Raw genomic sequence first — 12059 nt, 5'->3', positions numbered from 1 at the left:
CTTTTGCAATCCGAACCATAACTTAGACAAGCAATAATTATCTAGAAAAATGTTTACACAGCCCTCCCGTGCTCCTACTAATGTTGCGTTTTGCTAACGAGAAAATAACAGCTCTTGAAGCGAACTTCGCCAAGTAATTACTGCCCGAGGAAAAGAGGAGCATTTAAAAACATAGCATATATCACAGAGCAGAATTCCCGAATAGCATCTAGTTCTACTGCCAGTATGAACCAGAATTATATACAGTAGAGGCCAAAGGAGTGTATTACATAGTGATTCAGGTTTTCTAAAACACTTTCATGTTGCTTCTGGGTTTTAGGATACCATGATGTCAGTACAGCAATATCGGGAGAAGATCCTATTTGCGCGCAATAATTATAGACCAAGTACTGTACAGTACGTGCCTGTCCTCAAATGACTTGAGACTGTCCTGTATGACGTGTCTGTTACAGGCATTTACAGTTACAGGCTCGGCGCTTCTCTGAACAGAGAAGCGAATGGAACGAGTATGTGCACCAATAACATTGCCGGTCCATTTATTAGGAGTTTTGCTAGGAGTTATGACCAATTTTGTGGACGTACTGCATTTTTGTCTAAAATTGTTCATGTGTTGTGAAAAGCCTCCTACCTCAATACTTTTGGTAACCATTACTTTAGGTAATCGAAGTAAAAATTTTTAAAAAAACGGAATGTCGGGATGTTCAGGAACTCACCTGCATTCAAATGTTCATTTTGCTCCTTGCCAAACCGAAAGGAAAAAGCAACTTTTCATGCCGACTTCACCGAGTCACCTTAAAAAGGTTTTTACTAATTCAGCTGAGAGAATAAGCAATGGTTATTCAGTCTCCCGAGACACCCATCCAGTAGGGAAAACTAATGCACGGGATCCTAAAAAAACCTTCTGCATCTTCCGAGTTTAATTAAAATCCGTTATTAAATTCAGGACTTACAGAGTCATATGATCAGAATGGTTGTGAAGGGTTTTTTTTTATCTGTACGGGTTCTGCAGAGTTAATCTCCTCCGATTGCCACTTAAGTATGTTCTCAATTGTGTCTGGGCTCTGGAATTAGGTTTAAAGCTAAAAAGAGCTAAGTGCTGTAGATATCTTGCACGTTTGTCACAACACAACTGCAAACGACTGCAGTAGATTAAGCACCTATTGCCAAAACGACAGCTCATGAACTGCTGTCATGCGCAAGATGGCCACCAGGTGGCGTTCTTGACTCACTGCAGCATAGTGAACCTTTGGTTCTCGGTCACAAATGAAGGAAAGGTTACAAGTTTATTTTTCAGTTTTATAATTAAAACATGGAGCATTTCATATCACTAACTCTTATTTTACTCACTAACCCAGTGCCTTCTATATTAATAAACAAGAAGAGTCATTGTGTCTGAACCAATGTCACTTCAAAATAAAAATTAAGTTAACTCTTCTGCAGATAGATCTGTGCATTGGGGGATTATCCGAGTAATTTAAGAATATTACTACAGCAAATGCAATTACGGCTTTTCAATTATAAAATGAACTCTACATAGCTAGTTGCAAGATTCATGTTTTTTGTTAATACACAGTCTCAGATATTAGAAATGACCTCCTCATTCAATTTTATTGCAATTTCCTGATTCTAATATCTTGTGAAATGAACAGTCATAAATTAATGAAATTGCCAAACTGTGAACCCACTTTGAGAAGGGATTACCAAAATCAATTTACTGATCTGGGATATTATATATATTGTAACGCAAGGGGGGCTCAGGCGGGCGCCCTTGCCGCATTAGTTCGGCCCCGCACCGTCGGGGGCTCGAACCCGGGACTCCTGCGTCACTCAGCAGGGACCCAGCCCGGTGAGCTAAAGAGAGATCTCCCCACAGCCCAGGGGCTGTGGTCCTGCTATTACTGGGAAGGGCGGTGACGTCACCTGCTCTGGTAAGCCGGCTCTTACACAGTACCTGTCGGCCGTAAGCGTTACAATATATTAATTGACCGACCTCTTTGGGAATTAATGATTAATAAACAATAGACTGAAATAACACTTTATTGCAACAAATATAGGACACCTCACGATAAACTCTGTACAAATCCCTGTAATGTAACAATACAGTATGCACTAATACAAAAAAAGCAAAGTTTCACAAAATGTGTGGCTTAACTAATGCTCACTTTGTCACAACTGCATGCAATAAAACCAGATGAGGAATCTCACTTATTGGAACATTGTCTTCTTGTACAATTGCAACAGTAAGAAAAAGGTTGCAGAAGATTTTGAACAGGTTACAAGGAAAGGAAAAGCATTTAGAAATGTATTGCAACTCACTAAAAAGTAATTGGACCAAATGTTTCCATGTTTTGCTGAAGCAGGCAAAGGTGGATAGGATACATTATACAAAATCTACAAATTGAAAAAGGTAAAGTAACTTATAAAACTGTCAACATTAAAAACAACAAAAATATCTCAAATCAATGGGTACTCTAAAGATAAAGTATGACCCAAGGTAAACACGATTGTCTCTCCATTCAAGTCATCTACAGTACATTTAATCGGCTCTACATCAACTGATCCCCTCTGAGACTTCTTTTCTTTATAATACATTTTCCCCCCACAAGAATAATCATTTTGGTTTCAAAGTGATGTTTCCTAGTCAAATTCACAATCCCTTTCATTCACGCAGAATGTTACACAAAATGTTTATGTTGCTGAATGTTTTTGTTGCTGAAATCATGTTTTTGTTTTGCGAACTGCTGGAAATAAGCAGTTTTAAAACAGGTGCTACTGGACAACCTTTCAAGACTGCAATACAGAATCAAGTGTCATTGCTTTCGTCCTATAGTGGTGTGCTGAAATGCTTCTACAGATACACTTTTATGACAAAATGTTTCACAACAGAAAAACCATTTCAAAATAGTAACTTTTTTAAAAATTAATTCATTTAAAACAACCACTTCATTGTGCAGTACTGTAGTGCTTTCAGTTTTAAAAAAACACCATTATCAAAAAGTATTTCTTTGAAAGTCCCAGTAGTGAACAGTTGTCTGAAAGTATGTTTTAGATTAATCAATTCCATTTACAGAAACAAAAACAAGGCTCCAATCAATCACACTTATTTGACAAAAATTATTTGTAATTAGCAACGTTTTACAAAACTTTCTCCTCATTAACAAATATGGATTCCAGTAAGTGATTAGAATTTGTAATGTCTAGTGCCGTTTTATACTGTACAGTATATGTAATTTATTCAGCACAAACCTCAACATTCAATGCAGATACACTGGGGCTCACCGACACTGAATATTTACTCATTATCAATGCCTTGAGGGAGGAATGATTTATAAATCTTGTTTTTACAGTCCATGTTATTGCTGTATTACTCCAGGCTGAGACTGGTTTAATAAGATATACGATTAATGATAATCATGTGTCATTTATCCATTGATACATGACTCAAAATAATCTGGAGAACAAGAACTATCCTTTCTGTTAATCATTCAAAAACTAATTTGAATGTAAAACTGCTTCTAAGACAAAACAAACTTTGTTAAAAGTTTTTTTGAAGATTTTCAGCAAGCAGCAAGGCACGGTGTATGCTATAAAGCCAAACAAGAAGAAGTGATTTATATGCATGCCAACATCCTTAACCAAAAGCAAAGAGGAAGAGGAAAAAAGTACTTCAATCTGGCAATGCGATTTATGTCTCCTGTGACAAACAGCTACAAGCCTTTCCACTTGCAGTGCAAAACACTGGTACCACTTCAGGACCCGAGTGAAATGCTGGTTCAGATCAACCAGGAGGCTGAATCCTCTGTCCTGTCACCTGCTTCTACAGGTGTGCAGAATGCCTGCTGAACAGGTCTAACTGCTCACCTGCCTTTGTGTGGTGCTACATTTGAATTAGGCCACCGATGTCACTCAGCCCCTCATATATCACTACCTTTGCAGCTCCTTGTATTCCCCAGAGTCAGCCCCTCTTTAAGCGCAGGCCGTTACAGAGACTGAACAGGATATAACTGAGAGGACAGAAGGCATTACACATACCTTCCCATTATCTCTTCACTCTCAGGGCATGCAGAACCTCCGGACTTCCAGGATTGTAAGGAAAACGGAGCCACAGAGGGAGAAAGAAATCAGGGCCACTCTTGAGGTTTCTGACTGGCTGTGCAGGCAGGTAATCCAGATTCAGGTGAACAAAATTTCGCATGGCGTAATCAGATTTTGCACCCATCACCCCTTTCAAACTCACAGTTACACTCCGACTTCCCATCCCGGAACAGCGACTGCCTTGATTCCTGAATACCCGTTTTTTCTGTTGGATTGTTTTGTCGTACAGTGCCTTGAGACAATGTCCCGGGAAAGGCGCTATATAAAATGAAGGTTGCTCAGTCCTGTGGAGGGGCGGGGGATTCTGGTGAAATCCTGGACACGCTAACCTTTGGCTCTAGGGGTCGCGGCGGATGAACCAGATCTCGTTCCTGCGGCAGGGCACTCCTGGGTTCTCATACACTGCCACCATGTACATGTCTCTGTGGAAGTCGTCTGTGGACCCCAGCAGCTCCCACAGCAGGCTGATCTGCCTTGTGATGGTCTCCTCTGTGGTCGTCCCGAGGAACACCCTGGAAGGTCAAAGATAAGCCGATCCCAGTTCAGGCATGTTCTCCTATTCGCATGCACCTGAGGATTCAGCTGTACAGTTAGGCTACTGAAGTCAGTGGCTTGCTGCTGGTATTCCTTTCACCATAAGCTACAGTATATCCCACCTGAAAGCACATTAAATGTTTTGCTGAAAGGCCAGGTTGGGATCCTACAATAACCTACCTCTTTCAATGACATGAAAAATTCAAGGTGCATTTTACCCCCCCCCCAATTAAAAATCTTCCAATTAAATAACCCCTCCCCCCCACCAGTGCATGTAAATTTTAAAATCACTCCAATCAGTCCAGTCCCGTTTGCCTTCCCCTAATAAAGGAGCTCGTATGTCATTCACGACTTTGTCATGTTAGAGGAGCCAGGTGAGGGAGTCTCGGCTGAATAAGAGAGTAACAGCACAGGTGGAGATGGTGAGGGGTCACATACTGTAGGGTCATTCCAACTGCAACACCCACAGTCCCGCTTACTGTAAGAAACTACAGCAGCCCGGTCTCCTCCAGGGGAGAAAGGGTTTCCGAATTTCAAGAAATGACAGATAACTTCATCAAAGTTTTCATCGAGCTTATTTCCACACCTTCTTTTACAACAATTGTGTTGTTGGGTGTTGCGCATCTGTTTTTTTAAGGTTTTTTTTATTTGTATCCTGTATAAAAAGGTCATAAATCACAGAATATTGAAAAGACGAACTACATACATGTTTAAAGAGGGGTATTGCAGCACAGTGCTCTACAGTACACATTACCTTATCTTGTTTGATGACAAAATATTGTTTGAAAAAACTGTACAACACACTTTCACCACCAACATTTTCATTTTCAACATTTCAAAATGTTGAAAGCTGGACTCTGAGTTGTCAAATAATGATTTACTGTATTTTTATAGCATGTTGGTGTCTGCTGGGAACTATACTGAGCATCAAAAGAAACATTTCTAAATTATGCATATATGTTTTAGAAAAATAAAGCTTTCAGATTTTGGATATTCATTAAATAGTTTTAAGCCTGGTTTTTCTGAGTTGATTAGTCATGACTAATCATAGCACTCCAGCGACTTTGTGGCACGTGCACTAAAACACCTCCTTAATGAGAACTGATAGGACAGAGGTGATGAGGTAATTTAACCTGTCTGATGTCAAGCCTGGTGAAAAATTAAGAAAGATAATTGTGTCGAGGACTGAGCTAAGTCAGCAAACAGTTACTGGTGTGTTCAGAAACCAGTAATTTCAAACCAAATACCGTGGGTCCATATCCCATCCCCCATTGCAAATTTATAGGATGTGCCAAGACCACACACAGCATCTAGGACAAGTTCCACAAGAAGAATTGGAAAGAACTCCACGAGACAGTGTCTGCAAGCTGGTCACAGCAAGCCTCACTGCTCTACGGCTGTTCAACAGTGCCACACGTGCTACAGGCCCGTGGGGCTTTACTGCAAACCCCCTGATGATAAGCCCTGTTGATGACAAATGTTGAGCAGTATAATAAATTTACCTACAGTATCAGTTCAGTAAAATGTCAGTGCACCTTCTATCAGGTTGATTTTCCTGCTGGCAAATTTGTTAAATTCTTACACAAACGTGCATTTGTAATAAGCTTCTTTTGATACTCAATATATATTTGATTTTTTATAACAATAATTATATAACACCAGAAATCAGATGCCCAAATTCAGGAAACAAGGCACGCCTTAACCTGCTGTGATCCCTGACTAATGAATAAAGGTTTGGCACCGACACCAGTGCACTGCAGGTGCTATTGTGCTTATAAACCAGAGGAAAACATTCCCCACCTGGTGATGACTCTGAGAGGCCCTCTCTGGATGATGACAATTTCGGGGTCTGTCGGATCCGGTGGGTTGTCCTGGAACTCAGCGGGTAGGTAATAAGCTGTCAGGATCTCTCTAACAAAGCCTGTCCCATCCTCCAAGATCTGGATCTCATTCACAACCGGCACGGTCATCCCTAAGTAACGGCCTGGAAGATGAAAGGAACAGAGAGTGGGGTTGTTTCTCCCACTTTAAAGACACCCTGGCTGACTCATCCCACCCTGACCTATGCTCAGCCATGTGTGTGTTGCTGCCTGGGGAATCTCAGTCACAGTCTGCTAGTGACATGACCCAGGCAGGCTTGAGCCCATGACCACAGAGCTCACCCTGCACTTGGGCAAGCGTCTTTACTGGCTGAGTCTTTTAGGAGGCATAAAGTCTCTTAAAGGCCAAATTTTAATTATAAAAACCTACAAGCAGTTAAAGATCCTGGATGTATAGTCGGGCAAAAGCCTCCTTAAAGTCTGCAGCTCTGCAAGCAGGAGAGTAAAGTGCTGACTTACCTGCAGAGTTTTCCTTGCAGATGTAGCGCATCAGTTTCATGAAGGCCATAGAAATGCTCTGCTCGTACAAGTCCTCCCCCTTGGTGACACAGGCCCATTTCCCAGCTGGATACACTCTCTCCTCGTACACAGTCTCATCCAGCTGCAACAGTGGAGCCACAAGCTCTCTCAACACCCTGCTCTGCATCACCCCACCTGCCACTGCCTTACGACACAGTTTACGTGCCAAGATTTCTTCTAAATCCTTGATTGTATCCCCGGCCTTTTATAAATTGCTCTAAGAAAGGTATGGTAATCTGAAATATATGCGTTAAAGAAATATCCTTCTCGATTCCTAAGCCGAGCATCAGAAATCAGGTACCTTTTCATGCCGAGATACTGTGACATATGGCACCTGCTCTCGGACTTGGCTCTGTCTCGTCATCAGCTGAATCGGACCAGACATTTCTGTTTTAAAAAAGAACATCTCATAATAGATGCAGTTCACAGCGCTACCTAAAATAACGAAATGGGAAATGCTGAGCTTGAAGAGGCTATGTCTGAAAAAAGTGTCTATGTTGATGCATCATTTATGACTTGTAGACAACATGGCAAGCAATAAAAAAGGCAAACACAATGTTAGGATATATACTGATGGAAAAAAGAAACATAACACCACCTCCTCCACACTCTGGCCCTCCCAGCTGCGTGGAACAGGCTAAAGAGTGACTCATCCGTGAAGAGGACCTGATGCCACTGCTGACGAGTCCATCGCAGCCTCTGTCTGGCCCAAGCCAGTCGGGTGTGACGTCTAGGAGGTGTGAGCAGAGGGCCTCTGACAGGTCGCCTTGCTCTAAGACTAGCAGCATGGAGCCTCAATGTCCTGTCACTGATGCGGGCATTGTGTCTGCCGGCAGTTTCAGCAGCAGTATGGGTAGCAGATCTGAAACGATCTCTCAGATGGATCGGTCTGATGTGTCGGTCCTGCTCTGGTGTGGTCATCCACGGGTGACCAGATCTTGGATGGTCATCTGTCCTGCTGGTCTGCTGAAACCTTCTCTGCAGTCGGGACACAGTGGAGCGGCTGACTCCATAGTGCCTGGCAACACTGGCACGTGACATGCCTGCCTGCAGCATGCCAATGGCCCTCTCCCTCGCTTCTGGTGACATTGGAGGCATTATGGAATGCACAGAAAACTGACCAAGTCTGGCCTTTTTCTTGCAGTGACCTAGGTTTTGAATTAATGCCTTTTTAAAGGTGACCTGATCAAGCATTGTTTCACCTGGACCTCACTGGGTAAAAGTGCACCTAACGAGCTTTCGTATTCTATAGTATTCTTATTCCAGAAAATGTTGCGTTTCTTTTTTCCATCAGTATATATATATAAAAGCTGAAAATTTAAATCAAAATTGAAGGATGCACTAGTCATGTTGAGATGAATATGAAGCCGATACCCTATCCTTTTTTAAAAATGGCTGGAAAAGATCCTTGGTTAATTTAGCGGGCTATATAGGCCAAATTAGCTACCTCTCATTTGTAACTGTTCTTTTCTATATCTAGTACAATTCCTCAGTACCATTTAAAGTAAAGAGCTGATCAACACATGATTTCACATGGCAGTTACTCCATCTGAAGCAGAAAATGAAAACAGAAGACATTTTTCTTTTAAAGGAACACTACAAAGCCCACTAGAGGATTAAGGATTATTATTGAGTCAGGATTAAGATGACTCAATAATGCAGCCATGGGAGGAAGGGCACCTCCTTTCCAGTTGTCATCAAGCAAGCTGCATTAGTGTAAAATGACTACCCGTGATTCTATGTTACACAGATGTCACTACTAATGCACGCATGCTTTATTTTGTGGCATTACAGCAGCCTTCGGCAATTTTAATCACAGGCAAGAAGGGTAGCTGTACTTAGCATATACCCAGGAACCTGCAGTGCTCTTCTCCTTTACATTTCTGTCCAGCAACTGTTGTACTTTGCACTGTCATAGCAGTGACCCTGCCTGCTACCTTGGGGGACGGACACTTGGTGTGTGCTGGCTACAGCCTGCCAATGGGCCAACAGCCTCTCCTCCTCCTCCTCGTCCATTGGCTCAGAGTTGTCCTCCGTGACGTCATTGTCCAGCTGCTCGTCCTCCAGCTCCGCCAGGTCCTCAAACGTGATCCGAGCCATGAGCTGAGGAGGCACAAGCAATCTGCAGCCCAGCGAAACCAGACACAGTTTGAGTTCAGACTTACTGAGCCCTGACAGGTGCAACTCAAACAAGTGTAGCATTATAAAAATACATCCAGCCTGAAGAACATGACATATAAAATAAAATCCTTTCTGGGAAAAAAAAAAATCATCTATCTGCAAGGGCAGAAATTTCATGGCAGGGCTTAATTTATTCAGACAGGGATCTCCTCCCCCTGACCACAACATTTAAACAGCGGTTTGCTAAATCCCTTGGAGTAGGAGTTGTGGTTTTTTTCTTAATTGGTGTGTGAGGGTCACTGCACTGCTGTCAGGTTAATCCCTTCAAAACCCCCCCATGTCTCCAGGGAACCATCTGGGCCATGAGCAGGCAGCTGTGGATCGGGAAATGATCAGTTCTTGACAAGGCATGTGTGCAAACCGACTCCCACCCCAGCATATAGATCTTGGGGCAGCAAAGAGTTAAAAGTCCCCAAGGCTACAACACAAGGACTTCAGATACAAGGATGCACAAGCAGAGGGCTCCGTTACCATGCCAACAGTCCAGACAGCCACACAGAGCTCAAGGAAGCGCTCTGGGAGAGGAAGTGGCTGAGGGCATGCTGATACCCTGGCGATCCAAGATCGACAGCAGGGCTTAGTCACTAACAGGTCATTCTGCTCCAGCAGGTGCGTGCCTAACTTTCTCTGATTTTGTAGAAAACAACAATATACCGTGTACATGCTTGTGAAACCCACACACCTGTGACAACATTCTGGCAGACTTACAGGTACAGACAAGAAAAACCTGTTGGTTTTTAAATAATCACATATTTCTTCCTTTAGCTGTATTTGGAAGGTTTGGCGCTACATCTAAGCATATTATTTTTATTGATATGCTCCCTGAAAAACATCTCAAAACGTCATGTTTGTAAGCATTAAAACCTATCCCCAGCAGCTAAACTGAAACAATAAATGCATTTAGTCTTTCTTTAATCAGTAAGAAACCTTCGGGCTCTGGACTCCTGACTGGGGCTGCAGGTTCATCTCTCGGGTGTGGGCGCAGTACCCCTGAGAGCTCGACTTCTTCCCGTTTCCAACATCGAATTGGGTACAAAAACTTGTGTGAAAAAACAGGTTAATTCTAACTTCTGTAAACCTGCATGAAAGTGTCAGTCGAATCAATGACGTGTAGTCTACAATAATCATATTCCTTACTTTTTATGTATGATTCATTTTACAATAACTATGATCTCTTACATTATATGCATTACCTACAGGGTACAAAATTCAGATACTAATGCTTATAATCAAATTGACGGACAATAGGATTTTTGGTTCTACACATTAGGACACGCTTGGTTGTAGAGAATAAGTCGACCAATTACAGGTTGCAGGCAGTTGCTATCACACACAAGAAAAAGACTGCTACTTGCAACAATTTCTAACAACTGCCAAGTCGCACTGCGGGCACTGAGACAGCAACACGCCCGACTCAAGGAAACTGATGGTCACCTGGTTTTGCTGTAGTTGCGGTCCCTTGCCTGAGGCGGCGCTACACACGCTGAATCCTCATCCCGCTCTGAACATACGATAGATTTTAATATCGCTGTGCAACAGAAGTCACCCTTGAAGATTCTATACAACATTATTACAGCCACGCAGTAATATTGGTACAATTCTGTTATTATTCTCTACTTTCAGGACTGAACAGGAGTCCTCGCTAAGGGACATTACCATCTCAAGAGCGTGGAACCAAATGCGATTCTTACACATCCCTTTATTTCTACTGCCTAGGCACCTGAAAACAATTTTTTTAAAATTTCAATTTACCTGAAGGGAACGATTTACGAGTGGAGAAATGATTTCCGATCCGCTCGCTTGGAGCATTCTTCGAAAATCGAATAAACTTAGTTCACCCTGGCATGAAATGTAATCTCCTTTATATATATATAAAAAAAATCAAGATACACTTGATATATGAATTGTATTATTCTTCCAATCTCTCATGCGGTTTTTTTTAAACTGCCGTTTATGCATGGCTATTGTTCTGCCTTTCCAAAATGCCGCATTCGGATGAAGGGCAGCAGCTTAGAAAAAGTAGGTCAACTTGCACAGCCTGGGCGCACGAACCCACGCATCAACAGTAACTTCATTATGCAGATAACACTGCGCTCTGCAACCCTGCACTTGTTCTGCACATTAACGTCTGTACAATAAGACAGAACCGCCAGATGCAGCAGCTCGCAGCCCTTAAAAAAAAACCATTCCCCACGTAACGTGAACTTCCCAGCAACACAACCTTGCAAGTGTTTTGCACAGCTAAGCGCCAGAGAGCAGCTTACAACAAGCTGCAATGTTTATCTGCCGCCTGCACGGAAAAGCCTTCAATTCCGCGTCAGGCTTCGGACTTCAAGATACAAAATACAAAAAAAAAACAGGCTCACCTGTTCACTTACGACGTACCGAAGTCTTAGTTGGCGAGTATCGAGCAGGACCGACAGCCCGCTGCTCGGCGAAAACACCACCACACTACCGCAGGAAACGGCGGCTCGTCACGTGACTGGCAGCCCACAAATAGGCCACGCCAGGTGAAATCCGCGCCGCATTAATGGGATTACAGAGGCACCCCCATCCAGCACACACAGACCCCGGTTCTTCTCATACTAGTTACCATAGAAACGCCAGGAAAGAAGCAGAGGATAATGGAAAAGAGGCTCCGTCACTTGTTGGAGTGCCGTGTTGCACGTTTTGAAACACTAACAGCGTAATAACTATTATTAATAACAACAGCTGGAGTAGAGCTGCAGTACTGTATGGTAGTGCAAAACACCTTTTTCAATAGAAGGTATAACCTTCCATTTTTACTTCATTGGCCTGACTTGCCATGCATTAGGCTATTGTCGTATATTTGTAACGCCCACCCCCCCC

The 12059-nt window shown here is 42.7% G+C and overlaps 1 protein-coding gene across 3 annotated transcripts; it reads right to left on the bottom strand.

Moving 5' to 3' along the window:
* Positions 1 to 2021: 2021 nt before the first annotated feature.
* soul4 (heme-binding protein soul4) lies at positions 2022 to 11694 on the bottom strand. Of its 3 annotated transcripts, none has more exons than XM_088934127.1 (6): positions 11576 to 11694; positions 8966 to 9131; positions 7330 to 7415; positions 6969 to 7110; positions 6430 to 6613; positions 2022 to 4607 (listed from the first exon to the last, which is right to left on the bottom strand). In XM_088934127.1, exons 2-6 carry the CDS (start codon positions 9126 to 9128, stop codon positions 4433 to 4435), a joined length of 750 nt encoding a protein of 249 aa, XP_088790253.1. In that variant the 5' UTR covers positions 9129 to 9131; positions 11576 to 11694; the 3' UTR covers positions 2022 to 4432. The 3 variants fall into 3 exon arrangements, with proteins under 3 accessions (XP_088790253.1, XP_088790252.1, XP_088790251.1); XM_088934126.1 differs by having other exon boundaries at positions 8966 to 9150; positions 11576 to 11693; XM_088934125.1 differs by lacking the exon at positions 11576 to 11694 and having other exon boundaries at positions 8966 to 9485.
* Positions 11695 to 12059: the final 365 nt, after the last annotated feature.

The sequence above is a fragment of the Atractosteus spatula genome, chromosome 15 (genome assembly GCF_055471065.1).
Source record: "Atractosteus spatula isolate fAtrSpa1 chromosome 15, fAtrSpa1.hap1, whole genome shotgun sequence".
In the NCBI taxonomy this organism is placed as follows: Eukaryota; Metazoa; Chordata; class Actinopteri; order Semionotiformes; family Lepisosteidae; genus Atractosteus; species Atractosteus spatula.
Note: the sequence above shows the minus strand (reverse complement) of the source record. Positions and strands in the feature narration are given on the sequence as shown.

Excerpts from the sequence above, each read along its gene's own strand:
- soul4 (XM_088934125.1), bottom strand. The coding sequence starts at position 9,377 with ATGTTGTGGTCAGGGGGAGGAGATCCCTGTCTGAATAAATTAAGCCCT. Across the intron at positions 7,416-8,965 it reads CCAAGTGTCCGTCCCCCAAG|AAATGTCTGGTCCGATTCAG; the intron begins GTAGCAGGCAGG and ends TTTTTAAAACAG. Across the intron at positions 6,614-6,968 it reads CTGCAAGGAAAACTCTGCAG|GCCGTTACTTAGGGATGACC; the intron begins GTAAGTCAGCAC and ends TTCATCTTCCAG.